This window comes from Lepidochelys olivacea, assembly GCF_965140295.1.
Source record: "Lepidochelys olivacea isolate rLepOli2 genome assembly, chromosome: 13".
In the NCBI taxonomy this organism is placed as follows: domain Eukaryota; kingdom Metazoa; phylum Chordata; order Testudines; family Cheloniidae; genus Lepidochelys; species Lepidochelys olivacea.
This window is the reverse complement of record NC_140423.1, coordinates 21,127,774-21,154,356: the sequence shown is the minus strand read 5'-3', so window position 1 is coordinate 21,154,356 and position 26,583 is coordinate 21,127,774. Positions and strand designations below refer to the sequence as shown.

The following is a 26,583-nucleotide window of genomic DNA, read 5'->3' as shown; positions in this document are numbered from 1 at the left end:
TATTTACATAACTCCAAAGCAATAACTAGGTATCCGTGTGCAGCCAGCTGACTGGGCTCTTCAAGAGCATGTGCCAAGCTCTGGTTGATGTGCTGGGGGTGGCGGGAAGCTCACTGAATACTGTTAAGTCTGGTGAGAGCAGTAGGTAGCCACTGGGCACCCTGGTGTGCTCCCGTTTTCCCACTGCTGAGTGTTACATCTGGCTTTGCCTTCCCATGCTCTAGCTAGCAGAGGTGCCAAAGGATGATGGGAGGCTGTTCTCCGTGCCTGGGTGGTGCCAGGAAATCACCTGGAAGCCTTCTGGGTTGGCGTGCAGCACCTGTGTTTGGTGAGAGGCTGAGGGCTCTGGGGTGAGTCCATGTCGAGCCACCTCCTGCAGATCTGCCAGAGCACCTCCAGGACCTGAGCTGGCAGAGAGGAGAACCTGCTGCCTGTGTGGCTGCTCTTGGGATGAGCCCACTAATCTCTTCCTATGGAGCCTGGACCCAAGAGCCCTATGTTGAGTGGACAGAGCACCCGAGCCCATGGAGAGCAGCATTGCCAGATGTAATCAGTGGTCCCTTGTGCATGGGGTGGTGGTGGTTGTGGGGTGCAGGGAGCAGGAATTGGGGTTGTTCAGTCTCCAAATCTAGCATGTAGGTCCCACCTCCTTGTGGCAGTGGCAAGGGACATAATGAAGCTGTAGCTTGCTCAGAGACAAGCCTCTGCCTAGTCCTACCTTCTCTGTTCTAGGAATGGCTACAAGTTCCTCTACTGCTCATCCAGGGCCATTGGCATGGCACACATCACCAAAGGATACCTGAAATGGGTCAAAGACCAGGGCTGTGCCCTCCCCAAGGGGCCCATCCTGCTGGCCCCAAGCAGCCTCTTCTCAGCCTTTCACAGGTAGCTCTTCCCTGCCATGTTCTGTTGCCCCCTGGGACAGCTACGCTTGGGTTGGCACCCATGTGACTTTATTTTGGTGGCTCCTCCTTGGCCTTCATTCTGTGGAAAGGCTGGCTCCCCCAGGAGCTGAGGGGGCACCAGCAGCCCCTCAGTGATGGGAGCAGTGTGAGAGCTCACAGGTGCCAGGAACCATGCAAGCCTCTCTGCTGCATGACGAAGGTCTCAAAGTCTTTGAAACTCCCAGCGAAACATCTCCCTGGGGGTGTTCAGCCTGTCTCTCTGCTTTAATATCCTCTGCACACACATGCTCTCCCTGCCACCCTGTGTAATGGGACTTGGATGCTGTAATCCACCCATCTCCGTTGCACCTGAGCCCAAACGTGCATTTCACTGCAAGTGTAGCCCTATCCCTGCACAAACAGGCTTTACCCTCATCAGAGGGGCCTGTTGCCTGGGGTTGGGTCTCTTAGCCACTCCTCTCAGGATGCTGGTAATGGCTTTAATACCAAGCAACTCATTAAAGTCTGCAGCATGGTCCTGGCTTTAGAAAGCATCTGGCTCCTCTAGTCTTGCCCCCAGTGTTGTTCGGCACTGTGCTGCTAAGCAGAACTGTGCCTTGTTCTGGGACTTCCCCTTCCCCTGTAATAGGAAGGGTGCGGTGCCCACCTTGCCTCTCCAGCTGTACTTGCTTTGGTTGGCTGATGGCAGTCTCCCCCGGGGGCGGGGGGATGGTGAGTGGGGATTGGGATCCTTCATGTCTCTATCACCTGTGTAGTCACAGCCTTCCAGATAAGGTAGGGGGAGCGGTAGGATAGTAGGATAGGCCAACTGCTGCCCCTTGACTCTTTGCCTGGGGGATCCTGGAATAAGGGAGTGCAATGAAGTCCTGGCTGTCCTAGGTCCTGGACCAGCCTGGCTCTGTGACTCCTGACCTGACCTCCCACCCCTCATGTTGCAGGGAGGTGATAGAGAAGAAGCCAGAGATATTCAAAATCGCCTGCTTGACAGACATCCGGAACTTGTTCGGCTCCATGGGGCAGCCCTTCCATGCTGCCTTTGGGAACAGGATCCATGTGAGTTCTATCCTCCGTGCTGGGAGAAAGGGGGGGCAATCCTGAGGGTGCGGGGGCAGTGTTTCCTTGGCTCTAACTGGTCTGGTTGGTCTTTCTTGGGCAGGATGTCGATGCTTACAAGCAAGTGGGGTTGTCAGCATCTCATATATTCACGGTGAACCCAAAGGGGGAACTGATCCGGGAGCTCACCAAGAGCCAGAAATCCACGTAAGCCTACTTGCCTACTGTACTGTCTCTCTACCATGGGCTGCCCCTACCACCACCTTCCCCTCCCTCCTTGGCAATCCAGGCTGCTCCTGACCCTCTCTTCCACCCCCTGCCCCCCAGCTCTGCCTAGCCTAGCCTGGACTGTGGGGAAGCTACTGCAGTCTGGCTCCTACATGGCACATATGAAGAAGCTCATACCGATAACATTCTGTGGCAGGTTGCAGGGGCCCTACCTGGTCCCTGATGAATGAGGAGTTAATGCCAGCTCTGTGTTCCTCTCCTCTTGCACAGGGGAAGGGTTAGAGGGGTAGCCGCTTGAGGCCAGGGAGGGGAGAAATGCCTCGGAGAAGGTTGGGCTCCACAGTTGGCATCCTAGGAGTGGGTTGAACCCCAGTCTCTTCTTTGCCTGTGTCTAAAAACATGGCTTCTTTCCTTCCTTCCTGTACATGGCTTTCCCTAGGGCAAAGGCCCTTCTGTCTTCAGCTGCCTCCTGTAGAGTTAGTCCACCAGATTTCCTATCGGCACTGGCGCTGTTGTGGTAGCAAGGTTGGTGGGGTGGGTGGGCGGGCCACACTGCCTGCCAGTGAGCAAGAACCTGTGCAGCATACATGGCATGAGAAGCTAGTGCACTCCATGTCTGAATGGGCCTAGTCGCAATGCACTGTTGGCCGTGGAGTAGAGTGTGTGCCTTGAACACCTTTTGGTGGCTCATGTGCCTGGATGAGGGCTGAGAAGGAGAAACGTGGTCTCGTAATCCTGTATGTTTATCCTTTTCCTCGTAGGTACGAACGGCTGACTGAGTTGGTGGAGCTAATCTTCCCCCCGCTAGGCCAGGGTGTTAATGTTGCCTTGCTGTGGCCAGAGTACAGTCAGTTCTCCTACTGGAGGGCTCCGCTGCCGCTCATTGACATAGAAGATCTTGCCTGACTCACTGGAGAACGGAGACCTGGTGAGGATGGACAACCTGCCAGGCCTCGATGCAGCAGCCACTGCCGCCTCCTGCCTATTCTGCTGCTGCTGCTAGGGAGTTTCATTTAATAAACCCGGACACCTTCTGGACTGTGAACCCCTCTCCAAGGGGCAGTGGTGGGGTTAATCCAGTTTTTGACTTAAAGCTTGTTTGTTCAGTAGAAATTGGATGTGTGTTTTCCTATATACCAGATACATGTTTGAGGTTCTTATAGGTTTGAAATGGCTTGTTGGTTTTAGGGATGGTGGGTGGATCCCCTTGGGGTTGATCTACTGGTGGGTCTTCACTGTGGCTGCTGCTATTTACAATTTTACTGATGGCCCCAGACTGTCTTAATGGCTACCTACCATGTAGCTTTTTTGAGGGGAGGGTCCCCCATCCTAATCTACTCAACAACCAGTGAGAGTTCAGAGCTTGGATCAGCTGAGATGCAGTTTAATTGCTCAATAATGTTGTGTTAGGAGGCTGAAGACTGTCAGGATTAAAGTAGTTGGTCACTAATAGCATTAATACATAGTGCCTTAAAGCCCGGCGTGTCTGTCTCATTCTATAGCTTCTGCTACTGGCTTGTTTTGTGTATCACTCCTGAGCACAGGTGCCACTGAATTGGTAGTAAAATTTTTAGCTCACCAGGAAGTTTGAGCTTACCTAGGGCTTCAGCCAGGAAGCTGAAAACTGGTAAAGAGGTCTCTTCCTGGTTCTCTGACAGGGCCCAGCTATGTCGCCTTTGTAAGACCTTCGAAAATCCCCCATCAACATCTTTAGGTGCTTCAGTATCTCTTGAAAACCTGGCCCTTGGCCTCTGTGGCAGTTTGTCCTCAGTGTACAGCTGTGGAATGATGCTGGCCGTCCCTCCCAAAGGGGTTGAGGTTCCATTTAAAGTGCTGCTGATTTTATTCAATGAAATGAGCTATGGGCTCGTTCAACAGGTATGTTGTTCTTGGCCCTTGTGATGTCACTAATGGGAGAAAGGGTCTTCGGGGATTTGCATCCACAGCCTGCTGGATTTGATGAGGCCACTTACTGGTGCTCCCACTCCTCCTCTATGACCTTGTGCTTCTGTGGGAGGATCTCAAAGTGCTTTTCACAATGGAGCCTTCCCAGAACGACTCCTGTTTAACCGAGAGGGAAATTGAGGCAGAAGATGTGACTTGCTTAAGGCCAGCTCGTGAGTTGTTGGCAGAGGTGAGAGTAGAACCCAGGAGTTCTGACCTGTGGCCATACTGCAGCCTACTTCAGAAATGTCCTGACCTCATATGTAGGTTGTGGGAAGATGGAAGCTCTCTAACCTCAGCCAAAAAGGTGCATTGGGCACTGTCAGGCTTTCTTCACCCTCTTTCCAACTGTGGCTCACCTGAGGGATGGCTCTCTTCAAAGGGAGCCTCCTGTCTTACTCGTAGAGAGCAAGCGTGGCTTGTTCTAGGTGCCTTTGTCTAGTCTACGTGGAAGGAGCTTGACCTCCAAATGGGTTTCAAATCCCCTATTGGCTCTTATCCCTATAACTCTAGGGCGGGAAGCTTATGCTGTTTTGCAGCTTTCCACTGTAGGTGCCAGGTGAGACCATGTATTTAATGCCCTGCCTTTGCCCCACTGCAGAACTCAATCCTAGTGCAGCTAGCAGCTAAGCACAAAGTAGGTGCCCTCGTGTCCGTTTAGACCTTACTGTAGACAAAGCCTATTTAAAAAACAAGCAAGCCAGGTTCTTGTGAGCCTTGTGGTCCCTAGAGAGCAGTCACAGCATCAGAACTCAGGTCTTAAAGCCAGAATTTTCACAGGGCTCAGTGCCTACCCTTGCATCCAGACTTTCCAGAAAGCTCAGGCCCAGTGTGCTCAGCACTCTACAAAATATTCATAATTAGTGTCACAAGGGAGACCTGGCTGAAATTACTTTAAAAGTCAGTCCCTTATGAGCTTCCCTCTCCCCACCTCCACTTCCAAGCTGAAAGCTGCTTTCGCATACACCTAATTATGAAATAAATACTGCAGGCTCCTGTGAGCAAAAACCTCTTTCTAAAGCACATTCTACATGTAACAATTGCTACAGCAATTTTACTAGCATGGACTGAACAAGGCTGCAAATCCTCCCTCCCTCCACACAGCTTCCACCCCTCAAACAACTTGTTCTGGAAAATAACTCGTGTCTCAATCCTGGCTGCTTTGCTCGGTGAGCCAAGCCCTGTGCTTGCACTTCTCTGTTAATTGTAAGGGAGTCATTTGATACCAGAAACCTCAGCAAGAAGTTTTATTTTTTGTTCTTAGTACAAACAGTCTTTCAGCTTTAACATCTGAACAACTGTACAAAGTTTTTAAAAAAACCAATTCAAAATGGACTTTAATAGGATTTCACAACTGCTCCAGAATCCCCACACCTCCACTAGGGAGCAAAGATGCAGATACAATCAGATTCCTCCTGCAAAAGCAACAAATGCCCATTTAAACACCATGTTACTTAGTTTTAAACTGGAGAGTCCAAGCATAGACCTCTTCAAGTGATTGGCCGGAAAAGAGTTCAAATATAGCACCATTTCTGAGAGAGCAACATGCCTCCCCACCACTTCTCCCCCTGTCCCATCTGAAACTATTCCCCCTCCCCAGTTGTGTTAGCTTTAACATCCTACTTTCCTTCTGACCTCCAGGGAGCTGCTCCCCTCAGCCACTTGCTATTTGAAAATGCAGACTATCACGCTGGCTATAGATAAGCTTGATAGTAGGAGATTTATCTTCCTCTTAATTGGTCATGTGGGCCCCATACTACAGGGTCTCCTGCAAAGCTAAGGTGCTCAGGCTTCAGCTTCACCCCAGGTCGGGGGTTCAGGGTTCAGCCTCATGGTGGGGCTTTGGCTTTCTGACTGGGGCTCCAGCGAGTCGAACGCTGGCTCTGCTTAGCAGACCCCCTGAAACCTGCTCATGGCCCCCCAGGGGGCCCCAGACCCCTCGTTGAGAACCACTGCTGTAGAGGGCTATCTGTGCTGCTCCATGCTTCCACTGTGTAAGTTACTTGTCTGGGCTGAGACAGCTAAAGGGGAAATGCTCTTCCCTCCCAGGCCGGGGGTCGCATTAAAGCTGTATCACATGAGAGAGAACAGCTGGAAACATCCTATGTGGCAAGCTGCTACCATGTGCTTAATGGGGAAATGGAGCAAAGGGGGCGAATTCTTCAGAGCCCAGTTTCAGCCTATGCCTGACACTCTGGTGCAATGGGTTACAGGGAAGAAATGTGGTAATAGGAGGAGAACGGGATGAGAATGAGTGGAAGAGAGCAATGGTGAGGAAAGTCAGGGCCCAGGGCTGCAGTGGCAGCTGGTGCAGAGAAGAACTGAAGCAGGCCTAGTGTGAGATTAAATTAGAGCTGTGAAATCGCCCAGACGTGGGAGCAGAGGCCCCTGTCACCTCCTGGTTCCACTGTGAGGTGAATCCCCATTCCTAGCTCACCAGAACCACTCAGGGATCTGACACTTCACTGAGCCCCTTTGTGCCTCATCCAGCCCAGATGGAAAACTGGGTGAAATGTGGAGATCTCCCAAAAGCCCAAATGATACTGCTGAGTTGAGCTTCCCTTGATTAATACACCCAACCCCCAGAAGGGTTCTGCTTTCAAAGGCACTGTGAGAGACATCCCCTTACCTTACCTCCTGCCTGCTCTTGATAAAGCAAGTCCCTCCCTAGGGAAGTCACATAGACAAGAAGGCTTTCAGGGGTCCTGTGGTATGTGAAGTGGATGTGATTCCGGTTGCCCACTCCTGTCTGCGTGACCATGGGATAGTGAACATGCACACCCATTGCCCTGTGCAGTCTGGGAATACACAAATCCTATTTCTCCAAATCTAGACCTGGAACATCTTGGGCAGTAAAGCCATTTATGGGACAAGAGCACCTGCACATATCTACTGCCGCATTATTGCTTAACTCACTCCCCAGGGCTGGGGGGGCATCATGGCTTAATACCCTGGCTTTTCATCTTTGGAGACCTAGGTTTCCAATGTGACTTAGGCAACAAGCAAAGGGTTGTGTCCAATTTGCAGTCCTTGATCTGCAAACACACAGGACCCCCAGCACCCATTGTTCTTATTAAATTCAGGCCCAGTACAGTCCTAAAATGCTCTCCCACAAAATGCCACGCTTAAAATAGTTGAATCTCTAACAGGGCACACTGTATGCTCCATAGCACAACTGGTAAGATGGAGGAAGCTGAACAAAGGCATTGCACTCTGGAGTAGGCAGGAAGGAAGAGGCTTGTGTATAGACATATGTTGTCTTAATGCATATCCCCCTATGATACTTGTCAAAACGGCTGGGTGGGGAATGCGTTTAATTTTAAATTGGCTTAGGCGTTAGTTGTGAGACAGAAACCTGGGTTCAGCTGAATAGAATGGAAGCCATTGTATTGAAAAGGGGAATAAAATTCCCCAAAGTACAGAGGGAATTTTCCCTGTTAAAATCCAAATGTCCCCTGTGGGTGTTGCAAAGGCAGGTCCCTGACTATCTCTTTGCCCCAGTGGGTAAGATGCATGTGATCCTTTAGGAACAGAGTTTGTCCATCCTGCCTCACAAATACAGAGTTTTATTCTTTCAGAAGTAATCAATCCTCCAAAATGATTCTGCCTTGAGCTTGGTCCTGAATTGTCATTCCTGGGTCATAGCTACATAACAACAACCCAGCTATGACCAGGCATATCGCTACATTGTTAGGACTGCTGTTAAGTGACCAGAAGGAAGTCAAGTCCAGTCCAGTTCCGTAATGGCAAAGGGTCGACTTGGGCTGTAGGATTTCACTTTTCTCAGGCAAGAAAAAGAAGTTAAAGAAATGGGAGAAGGGATTATAGCAGCTTTCCATTTATATATATATATTTAAAAAAAAAAAAAAACCCATTGCCACAGTAGAGTCTGTGATATAAGTTAGTTCTGTTCTTCAAGGGTAAAGAGAGTTGGGTTTCAGTATAGCTAGTGCTGCTTCCCCTCTGAAGCACCTTGCAAGTGGGTGACCTGTTCAGCCAGCTCTGTCACTTTGGCCTGGCAATCCAGCAAGTTGTCCTTCAGCACAGTTATTTCCTGAGAGTGGGCGGCCAATGTCCCGTTCATATGGTCCATGTAGCCCCACAGGCTGCCTGTGTGCTTCTCCAGCTCATCGCGGATGACGTCCAGGCTCCCCGTCATGGCACCGAGCCCACCGCACATCTTTTCCACCTGGGCTACGCGGCTGTCAAACTGGGCCGCCTCCTTCTGCAGGTCACGTGCGGCATTCTTGCAGTTGCTTAGGTCATTCACGATCCTGGCTTTGAGTCTCTCCAGGTCGCCTTTCAGGTTAAGGACGCGCTTGTTGCTGAAGATGAGCTGCGAGCCTTGGTCGCTGACCTTCTCCTGAATGGAGTGCACCTCGTCCTCTATCTTGCGCTCGTGTTCGTCCAGTGAAGAGTTGACGTGCAGCACGGTGTTGGAGTACTGGGAGACGGAGTCCTTGAGCCCTGTCAGTGACTTGCTCACAGTATTCAGGTTGATCTTGAGCAGGGTGATCTCGCCCTGCAGGGAGCCGGCTGCCTCCTCCTCAATCCGCCTCTGGATCTCCAGGATGGTGGCGTTCAGCTTGCGCAGGAGGTCATTGTTACTGTCCATTCTGAGCAGCAGATCCTGGTTCTTGCTCTGGCAGTCCTCAATTTCTGTCCGGAAGGTCTCCACATCTTTGGAAGCAGAGGCGCAGCCCAGTAAGCAGGTGTTCTCCAGGGTGGTGAGCTGGCTCTGCAGCACCTCCAGTCTCTCGTCTGTCTGCTTCCTCACGTTGGCAAGCTCTCCCTCCAGCAAGGGCATCACGGCTCCATCCAGGCCTGCTGGGGTGCTGACATTGCTCAGCTCCCCCACAATGGTCATGAACCTGTCCTCCAAGGTCCTCATTTTGTCCTCAAATGAGGTCCTCACACCGTCCAACTCTGACCCCACAAGGCCCATCATGCTGTCCTCCAAGCTGGAGCAGCAGCTGCCAGTCTCTCTCTCTGTAGCATTGAGCCTCACCTCCAGGTCCTCGAAGCGCCCTTCAACAAGGCTCCCCAGGGTGACAGTGGAGAACTCACCATTGAGATGCGAGTGCAGGTTCTTCTGGGACTCAGAGATGCTGTGTAGGCCCTTCTCCAGGATGTCCATGCGCTCGGTGAGGTAGTTCAGGTTGCCGCAGCAGCTCTCCACCACCGTCAACCCTTGGATCTGGGTCTCCAGCTGGGAGATCTCCTTCTTGATTTCCAGTTCCTTGCCATCCAAGGTCTGCTGTAGCCGCAAGTTGGCAGCTTTCTCCTCCTCACACTGCTGTTGCACCTCCTTGATCCTGAAGTCACATGTGCTCTGGATTTTCACCAGCTTCTTCTCAAAGCCATCCAGCAGCTCTGCTCGCAGGTTGCTCAGCCGGGTGTCCATGTACTCCTCCAACATGTCGATGGAGGTGAGGGGTGATGGCCTAGCTGATTCCAGCAGGTGTTTGATCTGCCCATCATGGTCCAGGACCAGGCCGTGCACCTCATTGAGCAAATCTGTCTTGGTCTTCAGCACATCACTCACCTCGCTCACCTTGGCTAGGATCTCACCCACGGGTGGATAGGTGGCAATGTCTGCTTTGTCAGCCACATCCACAATCCCATCAGGAATGACCCCAAAGCCCACCGTTGAGTCAGGCACACTTGGGCTGTTCATCAGGGACCCGATCATCTTGTTGGTGTCCTCTTGGATGGCCAGACGCAGGTGGTCCCCCAGCCCGCTCACCACATTGTGCAGGCTGTCGTAGGACTGTGAGAGGCGCCTTACCTCCTCTTCCAGCCGGTCCAGCCTGTCCCCAAAGATGCCAGGTATCTTCCTGCCTACATCAGAGAAGAAACAGAGAGGAAGATGACGACGACGACGACTACTACAGCTTTCTCTGCCTTAATTCTGACTTCCGCCCGTCCTGTTGCTTGCATTCAGCCTTCTGGTATTCAGATGGTTAGCACGGCAAGCAGCCCATCTGGCCTTCCTGGGTATGTCTACAATGCAATTAAAAACCTGTGGCTAGCCTGAGCCACCTGGCTCAGGCTAAGGGACAGCTTAATTGCAGTGTAGATGTTCTGGCTTGGGTTGCAGCTCACCTCACATGGTCCCCGAGCCAATCTGCAACATCTACACTGCAATTAAGCAGCCCCTTAGTCTGAGCCTCATGAGCCTGAGTCAACTGGCATGGGGAAGCCATGGGTTTTTAACTGCAGTGTAGACAAACCCCCTGTGTTCTTATGTCTATACAGCTGCAGGCCATAACTGCAAGGGGATGGGTGGTGAATAGCTCAGGGTCTCTATTCCTCTGCTCCCTTTGTGTAGTAATGACTGTGGCTCTCTGGGCCTGATTTCATGTCTCCCTCTAATACCTGGATCCAGCAAGTATAATCCCTGCTCTTTTCTGATAGTGAATGGGGTAGAAGCCTGTATTTTGGGGGATGATGGGTTCAGTCCCCATTAGAAGTGATGTCTGTATGCGTTTGGCCACGGGTTGGGCTGTGGATAGCTGGAAAGGGCGCCACTGTGGCTTGAGCAGTCTGATGAGGCTGCAAAGCCCAGTGGTCCTGTCCCATCCCACTTGCCTCCAGTAGCTCTAGAGAACTGCCTCCTTCCTCTGCACCCTCTTGCTCCGCAGTGCGAACTGGCTGTACAATATCTGTAAAAATTGTGTATCTGCCACTCCATGGGGCTCCTGCTGCCCTAAGCAGAGACCAACAGTGTGGCTACTCTAGGTATCGGGAGCCTTTTCAGTGCTACCCACTTTAGGGGGGCCCCCAGCCTCTACAGGATGTCTGTACGTACAGATGCTCCAGCTAGGTGTGTTCTGCAGCAGCCTAATGCAAAGTCTACTGTCATCTCCCATTAATTTCAGTGGGCTTTGACTCAGGCCCTAATTTACCAGCTCTCTTTGTGTTCCCTACAAGGTAAAGTGCGAGCAAGCCTGGCTGTTCAAACCCCAAATCCCTGCCCCATCTCTTGCCTCTTTTCCCCCCTGTCTCCAGAAAATTGGAGGCACATTGCTCCATGCTTACTTAGCTGTGCAACTTGGTCAGTGATTACCTCCCCCGACCCCTGAGCACATGTTTAGAACGCAGACAAGCCCCCAGCACTAGGGAAATCTCCTGATTGTTAGCACTGCAGGTAGGAGCAGCCTTGGAAAAGCAGGGCTGTGTCAAAGAAAGTAGAGGAGCATCTGTTCAGGCCCAGCCCTCTGAAAGGTAAGACGTGCCTCTCTGCTGCCTAAAGGGCTGGGATTCAACTCTTTGGAGTCCTATCTGCCCTGCAAGGAATTTCCTGCCTGGAGGGTGATTTCTGCTGAGCCCTAGTATAACAAAGCTGCTCCATTTTTGTGACATGGGAGGAATTTTTTAAAGGGCCGGGACTGTATATTTCAAAACACCCTCTATTAGTTCCTGCTGCCCCTTTTTCGTGGGTACCTTGTAGCCACTCTGCTGCAGAAGTTAGCTCAGCTGGAATGGGCTGCTGGAACCTGTTGAAATACCTTCCATCAATTTGGCCCTAAAACCCAACTTGCCTTATAAACATCTATGAATCCTACAATTCTCTGACTTTGTCTCCAAATGATCCATATTTCAGTGAGAGTGAGAAACCCAGCCCCACGAAATGCTGCAGGAGTCCAGCTACAACCAACACTGTGCACAGGTGAAAGGTGCTTTAACAGCCTGGGTGAGGGAAGTTCTCTGATTTAAGGACCAGTACGGCTCTGGCAACTGCAGTAATGTAAGTTTCCTCATGTTGCCCTGTTGTTGTGGCTCAAGCCTGAGCTGGAGAGAATCTTCCTTATGAGTCTACGCTACAAAATTAAGTCGATTTGAGTTATGTTGACATATAGCCACTGCAGTAATTAACTTGCGCGTGAGCAGGCCTCTGTCCTGGCTGTCTCTACTGAGAGTGCTAACAACAGGGCTGACTGTGTCATTAGGTTCTGTGAAACCATAACCTGTGGGTGTGAAATCAAAGGCAATGCCGCTCTCCGGGGAGAGCTCCATCACTCACCATAGTGGTTCTTCTTTGGACCTGGAAACGGCTCAGGGTGGATTTGGGGATGGGGAGGAACTCTAGGACCTGGAAACATCTTGTGACCAGGAGGAATCTTAGGGCTGGGGCGCTGGGGCAGAAGGCCTGGTTGATCTGTAGGGCTGTCATGACACCCTTCTCCCATGAGTCCTGGGCAGCACCTCCATGCCAGCTCAGTCACTGTCTTGTAGCCAATCTTGTACTTGGGTCTGTAGAAGGTGCGGTACCTTTTTGGAGATGAGGGAGGGAGGGAGGAAGGAAGGAAGGAAGGGAGAGCAGTGTTAACGAGCTGAAATCTAGAGCTCTAGCACTTTATAACAGAAGGGGGGCCTGAATCAGCCACCTGTCTTGGCATGCTGGAGATGAATAGTAACTGTTATTGGCATTTCTCTTCCCAGCCCACACACTGTCATGTGTGTGGATCTAGGCCCAGCTGTAACTGCCTACAGGCCTCGACTGAGCTTGCACCATGCACTGTGCAAACAGAGCAAGACACAGCTCCCCGCCCCCATGAGCTTACAATCAGGTCGACAAGACATCTATGGATGGAAGGGGGAGAACGTGCGAAGGATTGCTTATGCACCTTTCTTTCTTTTCTTTGCTGTGACTCTCACTTACGAAAATCAAAGACCAATAGCAATATAATTTGTATTAAACCTAGGTATTGCAGTAGTATCTGGAGGGCAACTGCAAAGGGCCTCATTTTGCTAAAGCTTGCACAAATAGACCGTAAATGACTGCCTCTGTGAGAAAGACAAATCTCCGAGGCATTGGTGGAAATGACTCCCATGTTACAGAATTTTAAAAGAGAAACCTTTTCCAACATTTGTTTGTTAATAACTCCATAGAATTGCATGTGGGAGGGAGATCTCTCCTGTGGAATGTTTCAGGACTGGTCAAATACCTTTCGAAAGACTGCTGTATTTTGGAGAACATTTCTAGAATGGAACATCATTACAATAAACCACCCCTTGCCATATTTGCTCTAAAATTACTGATATTAAGCAATAGAGGGCAGCAGTGCCCAATATCTGTATTTTCCCTTGTGGGAAGCATTGTGGGTTGGGTGGATGTTGTTGTTGTTATAACCCTCTGCACCTCACTCTCTGCCTGCCACCCAAGACTCTCAAAGTCCTTCACTAATGGGGAATGATGGAGTGAGCTTTACAATATCCCTGCATGGCAGATTTTACTGCCCACATTTTACAGAAGGGGAAAGTGGGAGAGAGGCTTAAGAGACACATCCTAGGGCCCCTTAATAATGGGGCAGAGAGCTAACCCTAGAATGCAGAGCTGGGATTTAACAACGGGACTATCCTTCATAGAATATCAGGTTTGGAAGGGACCTCAGGAGGTCATCTAGTCCAACCCCCTGCTCAAAGCAGGACCAATCATCCCAGCCAGGGTTTTCTCAAGCCTGACCTTAAAAATATCTAAGGAAGGAGATTCCACCACCTCCCTAGGTAACGCATTCCAGTGTTTCACCACCCTCCTAGTGAAAAAGTTTTTCTTAATATCCAACCTAAACCTCCCCCACTGCAACTTGAGACCATTACTCCTTGTTCTGTCATCAGCTACCACTGAGAACAGTCTAGATCCATCCCCTTTGGAACCCCCTTTCAGGTAGTTGAAAGCAGCTATCAAATCCCGCCTCATTCTTCTGTTCCGCAGACTAAACAATCCCAGTTCCCTCAGCCTCTCCTCATAAGTCATGTGTTCCAGTCCTCTAATCATTTTTGTTGCCCTCTGCTGGACTCCTTCCAGTTTTTCCACATCCTTCTTGTAGTGTGGGGCCCAAAACTGGACACAGTCCTCCAGATGAGACCTCACCAATGTTGAATAGAGGGGAACGATCACGTCCCTCGATCTGCTGGCAATACCCCTACTTATACATCCCAAAATGCCATTGGCCTTCTTGGCAACAAGGGCACGCTGTTGACTCATATCCAGCTTCTCGTCCACTGTAACCCCTAGGTCCTTTTCTGCAGAACTGCTGCCGAGCCATTCGGTCCCTAGTCTGTAGCGGTGCATGGGATTCTTCCATCCTAAGTGCAGGACTCTGCACTTGTCCTTGTTGAGCCTCATCAGATTTTTTTTGGCCCAGTCCTCTAATTTGTCGAGGGCCCTCTTTATCCTATCCCTACCCTCCAGCATATCTACCTCTCCTCCCAGTTTAGTGTCTTCCTCTGCCTGTTTCAAACAGCACACCCTCTACCTTAATCCCACCTCATCTTCCCCTCACTCTAGCTTATCAGGGGTGTCGCTAATGGGAATTCAACAGCTATCATTAGGACAGGAGTAAACTACCCCTGCTGCCACCCCGCCCCCCCCGCTCCCCATTTCTCTCTAGGCCTCATCCCTGCTAGAGTTCCAGTGACCTTGTGTGAACTGAGTATGTGGGAACCAATTGGGACAAAATGAAAACAGACCCGAATCTTTGCTCCCAAAGTGAGTTGAACCACTGTTCGAGCTGCTCTGAAAATGGAATTGCTGTTCTGCAGGAAATTCTAACATTTTGAAATTCCTTTGGGTCCGAGTGGGAACAAAAAGTTGAAATTTATCATGGAATGGAAATTCTGATATATTGCACTTTGGAAACATTGCAATCACCAGAACAAAACACTTTGCCACCCTTGAGACCCAATATATTTATATTATATGTAGCAATATAATCATATTAATATAAATGTCAACAAAATTAAGTCAAAACAAGAAAAACTGAGCAAGATGAAACAAAATACTCCATTTTGACTGAAATAGTTTGGTTTTTTTTGTTAAGCTTAGTTGAAATCAACATTCCTATGAACCATTTTGATTTTGCAGACAGCATTTTCAAGTGGAAACTGCGACACTGAAAATGTTCAACTCTCTCAAACATTTATTGAGCTGGGCCTCTCAGCTTTCCATCCACCTTGCAAGAACTCTGCATGTGCATTACTGCATGGTATGGGGAATATGCTACCCGGACGTCAAGCACAAAGGCAGGGTCTTCGCCCATTGGGGAGCACCTTATGTTGTTCTAATGCACACAGACACAGACATGCACTGATACAAGGGATGCTGACATGAGGTGCAAGGCATGAACTGACATGCACAGCCTTGGATGCACGTGCACATCTCCTGCACCCCTGCTGTATTCACTTGGATGTGGGTGTATAAGCTGCATACATACCCTAGTACGTACACAGGTGGATGTATACTGGCACTGATTTATACGTACATGGCCAAGTACACACTCAGAACCCTGCACCCTTCTGCAAAGGGAGAGCATCATAGGGCTACGGTCACAGGGCTGCTCTAGCTCAGCTGCTTTCAATGTGCTTAGGAAAGGAGGGCTTGTTCTGGTTGTTTTCTGGTGAGTCCCTGGCCACTGGGAAGGGTTTTGCTCAGCGGCCGGTTCCTCCAGCCTCTTTTTGGCCAGCCCGCATGGAATGCCACGCTGCGCAGGAACCTGCCGTGAGCTGCTGTTTGTTCAATTGGCAACAGAAGCGTGGGTCAGAAAGGGGGAGCAGGGGCTGGAAAAACCAGCTCGCTTTTTATTGTTCCTCCGTCCAGAAGCCTCCAGGTTCCTATGGTATTTTTTATAGAGTGTTTAAACCTGCCCGGAAATATCGTGGTGCACAGTAAAAGCCGCCGAGCTCAGCCACTGTCAATAATAACATTGGCACAAGCCATCACCTTGGCTCTGTGCAGACGTTTGGGCTGCAGCCTGTCGCTCTTGGCAGAGGCAGGGGCGTTGTAAGTAGAAGTTGGGATGGGGCGAGCAAGGCGTCTGGCGCACGAGGTGCTCCCAGCCTTGCCGCGCTGCCCTCTGGCACCACTCACGCTGAGGAACACACTGCCCTTCTGCAATTAAGAACCCACCCCCCAACTCCCTGCATGCCAGCAACAGGAAGTATTTATTGCAGCTGGATCAACAGGGCCTGGAAAAACTGCCTCTCTCTTGTGTGCAGCATTCCAAGCGCTGTAAAAAGTGCAGCTGGCCAATGCGGCCTCTTTCAGCAAATGCTATGGGTTCACCGTGTGTGTGTTTGAAGAGATGCAACGGGCCAGGGAGCGGGAGCAGGGCAATGTTCAGTGGGGCTGGTTGCCAACCAGCTGGCTAGCTAGCAGATACACTCTGTGCACTGCTGCCCTCTAGTGGGGAGCATTCGAGCAGTGCAACTTTGTCATAGATCCTGCGCCAGGACAAGCGAGACCCTCCTTAGCTCAAGTGGCGGAGGCCAGGCTGAGCTTTTAAAGCTCGGTTCTAGCCCCACTGCTGCAGTGGTGCTGTGAGTGTCATTGTGCAGCACGGTGTCAGCTAGGAGGAGCTTTTACACCCGTGTCCAAGTGAGGTGAACTCATGGGTGCTGGAACTAGGGGTGCAGGGGTTGCTGCAGCAACCCCTGGCTTGAAGTGGTTTCCATTAAATACAGGGTTTACAGTTTAGGTCAATGGGCCTCAGCACTCTCACTATAAAAATTTTTCCAGCACCCCTGGGTGAACTCCTGCCAACCCCAGATGCTTGAGAGTGAGTTTGAATAACTATGGATGCATATAAAGAACAGGCTTTCATGTGTGCACTACTGCTTTCCACTGGATGGACTCAAAATGGTGTTTCATAGGCCCTATACTACTATCAGCTAGCAGAGATTCTCCTTTCGCTCAAGTGGTAAGTATGGGCCTTTTGGAAGCAGGACGGTCTGAGTTTTCCCTCTCCCCAATCTCACAGAAGTCCCACGCAAGCTACAGAATGCAGCATAGTGACAACTGTAAGGTTCCTAGTGGTTATGATATTTGGGAGAGAGGGGGGAAATGTGGGGATTTCCCTGGCTTTGCTGGAATTCATTCATTCTCCTCCTACTCAAGTGACGCTACCAAAATCTCTCTGCCAGTGAGCATAGCAAAGGCTGAGAGTCATGGCTCCTGGGTTTTGCTTTAGCCCTGCTGCTGAGATGCCAATCAGGTTTCCAAGAGAACTTGGCACCCAGCATGCACCTGATGTCCTGAGCTCAGTGAAAGACCTTTTCAGGCTTGATTTGCATGGGTGCTGAGCACTCATAGCTTCCCCAGGCTTCAGTGTGAGATGTGGGGGCTCTGATAATCAGATCCTTAACCTCTCTGGGGTAGCTTGCCCATCAGTGAGAGGGGGATGGGATCACAATCCTGCTTAGGTATCAGGCAGTGAGAGGCCAAATTAATGTCCATACAAATTCTTAGCTTCTTGGATGCAGATACTAGCGAAGCAGAAAGGAAATCGTCTTATTCCAGCCCTAGGTTTGCTGAACAGCCAGGGTTTTCCCTTGGACCATTACTAAATGGCAGGGAATTTAAAAATACTTTCCTAGTACAGGAGACCGGCAGGCTCCCTTTCCATGGTCTACACCTTCTCCCCCCCTGCATTTGAACCCTGGACTTGGGCTGATCAAATTTTTTCGATCAAATTGGATTATTGACAAAATGAAAGTGTTCACCAAAATTGTGTCTTTTCCACAGAAATATTGGACTTATCCTCAAAAAAACAAAAACCAGATAAAAAGCCAACAACTAACTCCTGACAACCAAAATATGCTGCTCCAGTACCTCAGGAGAGTTGTAGTTCAGTTGCCCATTCTTCTCTAGGAAGTTCCCCTCCCAGACTACAACTCCCAGGATGCACTATGACCAGGGAGTCCCATGATGCTCCGCCTCCTCTTCACCATGGTGTATCATGGGAGATGTAGGCCGAAGAGAGAGCCACCTCCTAGAAGAGAATGGAAGCAGGAGGCACTCTGGCAGATGTTCCAAATTGAAATGTTTCTGTAAATTTTCATTAAAAATGTTGGCAAAACCAACATTAATTTTTATTGGAATTTTCTGCTGACCCCCGCCCCGCAGCTAGCTCTCCCGCTCTCCCCCAGCCATTACAGTGAGGTTGTTTAGAATCCTTGCCAGATGAATTGAGGCAGGTGCTCATGGAGGGGGAACCTATTAGGCCACCTCCATAAAGCATGTGAGTTCATCCAATCTTGACACTGTGGATACAGCTGCGTTGGGCTGCCTTACTCCACGAATGGGACAGAAACTTGATTTAATTCCTGCTGCAGGTTGGTGGGATGGGGCTACTGCATGAGGGCCTGTGGGTAGCAAAAGTGCATGACTCACTGGAGACCATCACACCACAGGTGGGCCTCATCCATTCATCCTCTTGGTGGGAGATGGGAAGAGAGAGCAGGTTTGGTCAGAAAGAAGGGTGGGAGATGTGCTGGTGTGTGTGTGTGGGGGGGTGTCTCCAAACTGCAAACCCACTACAGGTTTTCTCCAGACTGCAGGGACTGGGCAGGATCAGAGGCTGCCCTTCTGCTCCCTAAGTGGGTCAGAGGTCTTGAGTGATCCCTCTGCCACACAATTCTCTCCTGCCCCTTATCTCCGCAGTGGGAGCAGAGTGGTGGTAGGTCTGGGGCATCAGGGCACCTGTCCTTTCTCTCTCTGGGGGAGCGGTGCATTTGGGTTTAAATGGCACCCCTCCCCCCAAAAAATAAAATAAAAAGGAAATAAAAAAACTAAGGGTGTCTGCTTTCAGAAATAGTCTGTTTGCTCTTCAAAGCAGTCTAATGCCTGGGCAAGGGACCGGCTCCCTCCATGGGAGCAGCACCATGGGGGAAGGAAAGGGAAAACCCACTGGGCACGTTTGTCTTGCCCCATGAGTCTAGATGGCCCAGGGACCTAGTGGTTAGTGCACTAGGATGGGTGCTGTCGCCAAGGAGACACGGGTTCACTTCTAGGTCATAGTGCAGTGAGCTTCTCCGGTTGCATTCCCTCAGGCTGCTTAAGGAGCAGAAGTAATGGGCTCCAGAGGGAGTCCTGGCTAGTGCTCCTGGGTCAAAAGGATGGGGTCTGTGCTGCCCCCCCCCGTTCCTTGAGTCACTCAGAGACAGCTCTAGGAAATGAGACCAGAGAGCCTCAGGCAATGGCATCAGTGTCCAGTGGTTACCTCAGGGGCTTTGGAGACAGAGGAGCACACTAACTGCCAAACCAGGTCAGCCCAATGGATCCACCTAGTAGCAGTCCAGTATCCTGTCTCCTCCAGTGACCAACAGCAGCTGCCTCAGAGGTAGGTGGAATCTCCCCACCCCCAGACCTTGCAGTGGAGAGTTTTGGCATGTCCTCCCCAAGGAGAGGTTTCTTCCTACCCCAGGCAGGTAGTGGTTGGCTTATGCCCTGAAGCATGAAGGTCAGTATACCTTATCTAATGCAACTATGATTGACTTTACTATCCATAAAAATGTCTAATCCTTTTCTGAGTCTTGCAAGGTTCCTGACTTTAGTGGTGCCTTGTGGCAATGAGTGCCACAGATTTGTAATGCATTGCAAAGAAAAGTATATCCTTTGACTGGTTTTGAATGCCTTGCTTTTCTGTTCTGCTAGCTGTTCTCTGTGCTGTGAAATAGTAAATAGGATGCTCCTAGGAAAAGGTGGGATGGACTAGGTGAAAAGGTGGTTGGCATGCTGGCCTAGGACTCGGAAGACTTGGGTTCTGTTCCTGGCTTGGTTGCTGTCCTTAGACAAGGCATGTCTCCTCTCGGTACCTCAGTTTTCCCATTTGTAAAATGAACCAATCTCCTCTGTATAGTGTTTTGAGATCTATGGATGAAAAGTGCTGTATGCGAGCTGGGTATTATTATGATTTATCATTTCTGTATCATTCTATATTTTGTGTACTTCTAACATGTCCACTCAGTTATCTCTCTAAACTAAACCATCCCCATCCTTCCAGTCTCTCCTCATTCAGAAGTCTACTGGCTCTCTCTGCCTGTCTCTGAACTGCCTTCTGTTGCTGCTGTATATTTTGAGATAGGCTGGCCAGAAATGAACACTGTATACAGGGGTCTGTAAATGATTTCACCACTGATTGACTGTGTGATTCTGGGCATGTTGCTTCACCTCCCTATACTATGGTTTCCCATCTGTCAAATGAGGGTATTAATACTCAAACTGAAAGGTCAATGCTTTGAGCTCCTGGGGACGAGCAGCCCCAGCTCGTACCCCATCCACGGAACGTCTTTTTCTGATGCAATTCCCACTACACCCACAAACCCATTGCCTCCCCATCATTAGCGTATGCAGAAAGCCAGATAAGCTTCATCCATGCAGGATGCATGTGGCCCAGCCCTGGGACAGTGGCATGAAAGCAGCACACTTGTATTGCATATGTGTTACACTAGGGCTAGTGTTCAGTCTAAATGACCATGGGATCTCACCATGCCACTCCCATGGCTATGTCCAACATGTACTCACAGGACTTTCCCGGGGCACTTGGGCCCCCAGCTGCACTTGTGATACTCTGCCTTCACGTAGCTCTCCACCCCATCCTGCAGGGTGCATGTAACATTTCTCTGCACCACATACGCACAGTAGCTCCTGCAGTGGAAACAAAGCAGAACACAGTCAAGCCACTGCCCAGAAACAGCAGCTAGGAATCCCTGAAAAGGGAAGGAGAACGGGGCATTGCTACCAAAGTCCATTTCCAAGGGAGAGACTCAAAAAACCCTCCAGTTCAGAGTTTACCTGCACCTGGCTAGCATTTGCTACTAAGGTCTCTACTAGGGTTAGGCTGCTAGGGGGCTCCCTCCATCTGTTCATTCACTTGGAATAATGAATTAGCTAACACCACTGACCTGGAAAAGTCACAGCAAGAGAGCTCAGAGTGGAGGGGGTCTCCTGGGAAGGAACAGGGATAGATGAATGTCACCTGGATGCCCCAGCCTGGATCCCGTGTTGTGCTCGGCCTCTGCATTTGTTAACCTGAAGCATCTTTGTGACCACTCAGGTTTATATCATGCCATGCAAGCATGGTGACAGAGGGCCTGCCTCTTGGTTCACTAGGACACATGTAAACCACTGGGGCTTCAATGAGGAGCTGTACTATATAGTAATGGTGGACATGTTGGGTCCCAGGCCATGAGGAGCTCCTTCAGCGCAAGCCCTGAGGCTTGACAGCAAGGTACATAACTCTGAGCTTTCTTGATCATGTCTGCACTGTTCCCCTCCTGGGAGTGGTTCAGATGTATGGTTGGGGGCTATCTGTGCGGATCTCTACCTGAGCTTGCGGGAGCTCCATCTGCCCAGGGCTGGCAGGATTGGGCCATGGATGCTCATTTCATTGTGCCTGAATGTCTTTGCTCAGGCTTTCTCAGGAGATCAGCTTGCAAGATCTCCAGGGCTTTCTAGTTGTCTGGGTCAGCAAGACCACAAGGCTAGTTGCTTCCCCTATATTCTGGTGCTGCTGCTTCCCTTCCTGGCTGTGACTTGGGAGTGGGAACAGGCAAAGCAAGTCAGTCAAACACTTTCAAATGTGTGAGAAGCCCCAGGGTTAGGTGGGTTCTGATTAAATTTGGGCTGGTTCTCCTATCCCTAATACACTGTACACATACCCTTCTCTCGTGGGACCCCCACACCAAGGGCTTTCCCCACCCTTTGCTTGAAATAACAACCCCCAGAACAACAACCAAGAAAGGGAGTACATTGCTCTTAGCTCTTCACCCACATGCTGCTGTCTGCGACATGAGTGCTGTCCCAGGCAAACTTAAGGAAGTACAACAGCTGATGTATCTGCACTGGGACAGGGTCTGAGATCTCAGTACCAGCATTTCCCACAAGATGGGCATGAATGCATCCAAGTATCTCTTGCCAGGATCAATGGGATGCAGCTAAATAGCTGCACTTCTCCAGCAAAGCTTGAGAAGTCTGGATTCAGCTCTTTGGCTTAGAGCTCAGCAACCTTGCAGAAGCTCAGTTCTGCCTCCTTTGTATGTTTACACTCTAGGGTTGGAGCCCTGGGCTGCAAGACAGATCCAGGCTGTCTGCTTCCCCATGCACCTGGCTCTTTCCTTCTCCCCAGGCTCTCAGGAGAGGCTCCCAGAGCACAGGACTCTTCCTGGCTGCTGGCTTCACCATGCACTTAATGGCTAGGCTCCTGAAGCAATGGCTCCTTCTGTCTACTAAACCACTCTCACAGTGTTGGAGGTGAGTCCCACAGGTCCTCATGTGGTTGCTTCAGATTTTTGCCAGCATCTGCCATTTGCCAGAATAAGCACAGAGCTCGGGTTCCCCTGCTCCTGGTTCCAGCAGTGCTCTGAAACCTTGCGTGGAGGTGTAGGCAGGACTGAACCATGTTCCCCACAGCTCTGTCCAATGTCCAAAGCTTTAGCATGGCTTGAGAACAGGATTCAACCATAGTTCATCCTACCTACGTTGCCAGGCTAATTCACCTCTTTGCTTTGCTGGGGAACAACTGTATTGCAACCAGGTCCTTTACCATGGTCATTCCTAGGGTGGAGATAGGGTCTTAGTAACATCTAACGTGGGTTACACTTGGTTCCATGTCCAGTGAATACAGGATCACAGGCTGGCGGGCGGGGGGACCTACTACCTGCCTTATACCCAAGTTAGTGATGGGAACACTTACTGGGCAGCTTGTTCCAATGGAGTGCAGCATGGCTGTTGACAGTAGGAAAAAGAGGGAGCTTCCTGAATAGCTCATGCTAGGAGTTCTCACAAATGGGAGTTGGACTGGCTGGTGACTGCAAAAAGGTAGGATCCCTAGGCCTCCGCCTGTAGGCACAATGCTTGCACTGAGCAAGCCGCTGGGTGAATCAAAAAGTACCCAGGTTGCTTCTGCCTTGGATGTCCAGTTAGGCAAGTCTGCTTTGACACGTTCTTTTTCTCACGGTGGGAACGTGCTGCCAAGTAACGGAGCCCTTTCAATTAATGTGCAGACTGTAACCAAGTGTAGACGATACGGGAGGTGAGCCAGCCACAGTGGGGCAGCAAGCACAACACAATCCAACTGGGTGCTGGAGAGAGGGATTGAGGGCAGCAGAGGCAGGCCCAGGGGGAAGAGTACAGGGGCAGTGCTAGAACAGAGGGACGCTGAGGCAATTCCAGCAAACCACTGGGCGGTGGGGAGAAGCAGATGGGGATGTGCTGAGAAGTTCAGAATGCGGGGCAGAGATAGCAGAGAAGTGTAGAGAGGAGAAGGATTAAGGGCACAGGGACACAGCAGATGGCACGGCGGGAGAAGATGAGGGTGCAAGGACAAAGCCAAACACTGAGTTGCATACAGTGGGTCCATGGGATAAAGCAGATGGGGATGAGTGAGCTCATGGGGCTTGGGACACATTGCCTAGAGACAGGGAAAGACAGCTCTTCAAATGTGAAATGGTTTTGTTGTTTGGCTGCTCAGCCCCACGTGAGGAAACGGCTACAATTCTCCAACCTCCACCTGCACCCTGACCAAAACCAGTAGTGGACCCGAGGAGCTGCTGCCTTGGGACCTGGGAGACCTTCACCTTTCAGTCACACGTGCACTGAGTTTGAGGGTCTCAGCCTCAATCTTAAGGCACCCTTCTAGACACATCCCAGAACATCATATTATTCAGGCAGCAGCGGCAGGGTCTACTTAGGAGAGGAGAAGGGCTAACACAGCAGGGGCTGTCTGCCTGGAGCGAAGAAGCCCAAGTCTGGAACAACAGGGGGAAGCCAGTCAGGACTGGTGCATTGGTTAGAGAGGGGTGTGTAGCTTCCCCAGCCCTGTTTGCACTGTGCTGGGCTACAGTTAGTATTATCAGCACCTTGTTTTTATGAGTGTGAAACTCATGCCAAAGTAAAGAGATTAGGGATTTGGATTCTGCCCAGCACAGGCCATGCTCTGAGCTCCCTAGAAAATGAAGGGAAGAGACAATCCAGCTCTCCCACTGAATGGATCAAGGTTGAGTTTTCATGGATTCTGAAGCCAGAGGGACCAGCGTGACCAGCTAGGCTGACCTCCTGCATAGCACAGGCCAGAGAACTCCCCCAGAGAATTGTCCTTCTCTGCAATTCAACCCTTCCCAGGACTCAATAGGTGGGCAGGCTGGTGCGGGAAGAGAGAGAGGATGGGGAGGGGGGCTGAGCATGTGTCTAGGGAGAAATTGATATTGGCTCCCCAACTCCGCTGCCGAGTAGCCCCACTATACAGAGCCTGAGTAGCAGAAGCAAAGCATCTTCCTCCTCTGTATGGCCTCCCCTCTGGAAGGACAGGGCACGGGGTGCAGGGTGGGGTGCCAGGGAGGGATGGCATTGGGTTGGTGCACAACACTGGCCCATTCTGGCTTGGGGCTGGAGACATTTCCCACCAGTGGATGCCAATGGGCTGCAGCAGCTAATGGGACAGAGGGTATTATAAATAGGAGGGGCTGGGGGAAGGAGAGAGAGAGCACCACTGGGGGGACATGGCAAGCCAAAGAGTCCATGGAGCGCTGCCAGCGCAAGAGACGCTCTGGAGATGACCGCTAAGGCACGCAAGTCTCCCAGAGAGCCCCTCGCTAGCCTCCAGTTCCGGCTCTCGCAGGAGGCGGGTGCCCTAGGAAAGGAAGCTGGGGAGACCGGCTGACTGACCGCCCTTTCTACCCCTCAGCCCCAGAAGCACGTGGCAAACCCCGCCTCACTGCCGCTAGGAGCCAAGGCAGGCAGCCACCGATGGTACAAATTGCTGGCCAGTAGCTAGCGCGGTACACGGCGAGGACTATGCTGGCTCTATCCCTGGTAGCCACCTGTGGCTAGCAGCGTTAGAGCTTCAGCCTGAGCTTTTAACAGCGGCAGCTGGGAAAAGTTACCGGGGTTTTGGGAACCTCTGGCTGGCACTGCCAGCATCGACCTCTCCTTTCCAATAATTTCTTTATTCGTCTGAGTTCTGCCATAACCCCACATCGGTCCTTTTTTCACGGGGAGAGAGAGCTCTGGAGCAAATGAAGGAGAGGGGAGGAGGGGAGTTACATTTTTTTAATCCCATTCCCCTCTCCCCACCCCGCCCCGCCTTTCTGCCTGAGCATTTCAGATTCAATACAGAAATACATGCGCTTCCCACCCGCCGCTCCGGTTCGGTAACTAGGCGCCCAGTTCAGACGCCTTTGAGCGAATGTACTGAATCTAGCTCCGATTTCCTTTCCATTGCCTTCGCTTCCACACTGCCCCCCCCCCCCCCATGAAGCGGATCGGCCGTGAAATCGAGCAGCCTGCGTTCTCTAGTCAATTCAACGGGGAAAGAGACAGAGCTGAAAAGGAAGAGGAGACAGCGAGGAGCCACACTTACTTGTGCTTCCCCATGGGCTTCCCGGGGCTCAGCTGCGGGCTAGATCCTGAGGTATAAAGATTGTAGCGGTTATTGTAAGAGACAGGGGCGGGGTGGTGGAAATAGGTCCCTTTGGCATGGGTCGGGGAAACCAACGTCCCCAGGCAGAGGTAGGAGAAAACCCAGAAGAGAGAGTTTCCACTTGTCCTGCTCATGTTCTTTCCGCCCATCCGAGGAGGGAGAGAGCGGGGGAGCTCGGCAGCTAGCTCTGTAACCTTTTCTCCTCCTTGCCACTGAGGATCCGATGCGAGGCTCTGCTGCTCGGCTTGGGAAATGCAGAGGATCCGGCAGCGCAGGGGGAAGCTGCAAGGACGGGTTTTCTTACCCTCTCCAGGGGGGTGGGGGAGTAGGAAATCCTATAAATAGACAGGGTGAGGGCAGCAAAGGTGAAGGAGAGCGCCCCTGTCCCTCTGCCCGCTGGAGAGGCAGAGGCTGCCGTCGCTGTCCGCTCCACCTCTCCCTGGCTCTCTTTTGTACCCTACTTGCCGTTCCCCTGCTGCAGGCTCCTCACCAGCCCCAGCTCCACGAGGGCAGGGGGAAAGGCGGGTCCATCTCCCTGGATTAGCATAATCTTCCACCCATCCCCTCCTCCAGGCCCTTGGAATGCTCCCCCCAGCCAGAGAGGGAGCGAGCCCCCCCACCGGGCAGCATCACACAAGAGGTTAAAAAAAAGGGGGAGAGAAGCAGGGAGGGGAGAGAAAGATGCAGTAGGTGGGCAGAGAGGGAGGGACAGGAGAGAAGGAGACAAAAGCAGGGATGGGAGTTGGGGGGATGGGGAGGAAGTTTAGGGGATGGGGGCATTATAGAAGTGTCCCTTTCACTCTCCAGCTCAAATCCTTTTTGGAGCAGGCCCTTCAGGAGCTGGAAATCCCAGCTGCCCATGGTTCTCTCAGGGACCCATCCCTCCTGGAGAGTCACCTGAAGAAAAAGAAGAGGGTGGATGGGGGGCGGGGAGGAGAGCCATTGGCCAGAATGAAAGGCCCTTTATGGGGTCTCAGCTCTTCACTCCTGGCGAGGTGAGGAACCATCTGAGCAATGCCAGCAATGAGCTAAGTTCCCGTGCTGGCCTCCAATGGCAAATCATGTCAGTTTTTCATCAGCAATAATCATTTAGAAGAAAGCAATCGCCCGTGGCTGGGGGAAGAAAAGAGAAACAGTTCAACTGACTTCAGTTTCAGTCCCAAAGCTGGCCCATTGCTTTTTCCACATCCCCTTCACACACACTCCTCCCCCCCCCCACCCATATATATACCAATGTGGCAGGTGCATCTCCA

General features: G+C 51.1%; 2 protein-coding genes across 12 annotated transcripts in view; one reads left to right on the top strand and one right to left on the bottom strand.

The window, feature by feature from the left end:
* LPIN3 (lipin 3) overlaps positions 1-3,661 on the top strand; it is a 74,119-nt gene extending 70,458 nt beyond the window's left edge. For all 11 annotated transcript variants that reach the window (XM_084646071.1, XM_084646069.1, XM_084646070.1 and 8 more), the window contains 4 exons: positions 733-885; positions 1,844-1,958; positions 2,062-2,165; positions 2,948-3,661. In XM_084646071.1, the coding sequence (XP_084502197.1) occupies positions 733-885; positions 1,844-1,958; positions 2,062-2,165; positions 2,948-3,092 (517 nt within the window). In that variant the 3' untranslated portion in view covers positions 3,093-3,661. The remainder of the gene's footprint in view (positions 1-732; positions 886-1,843; positions 1,959-2,061; positions 2,166-2,947) is intronic.
* A 1,701-nt stretch (positions 3,662-5,362) lies between these two features.
* Positions 5,363-25,820, bottom strand: EMILIN3 (elastin microfibril interfacer 3). The gene is made up of 4 exons (XM_084645227.1): positions 25,271-25,820; positions 20,437-20,559; positions 12,157-12,404; positions 5,363-9,971 (listed from the first exon to the last, which is right to left on the bottom strand). The coding sequence occupies exons 1-4, from the start codon at positions 25,477-25,479 to the stop codon at positions 8,077-8,079; spliced, it is 2,475 nt and encodes an 824-aa protein (XP_084501353.1). The 5' UTR covers positions 25,480-25,820; the 3' UTR covers positions 5,363-8,076.
* Between the last annotated feature and the right edge of the window lie 763 nt (positions 25,821-26,583).

Excerpts from the sequence above, each read along its gene's own strand:
- EMILIN3 (XM_084645227.1), bottom strand. The coding sequence starts at position 25,479 with ATGGGCGGAAAGAACATGAGCAGGACAAGTGGAAACTCTCTCTTCTGG. Across the intron at positions 20,560-25,270 it reads AAGCCCATGGGGAAGCACAA|GAGCTACTGTGCGTATGTGG; the intron begins GTAAGTGTGGCT and ends TTTCCACTGCAG. Across the intron at positions 12,405-20,436 it reads AAGTGCCCCGGGAAAGTCCT|GTACCGCACCTTCTACAGAC; the intron begins GTGAGTACATGT and ends ATCTCCAAAAAG.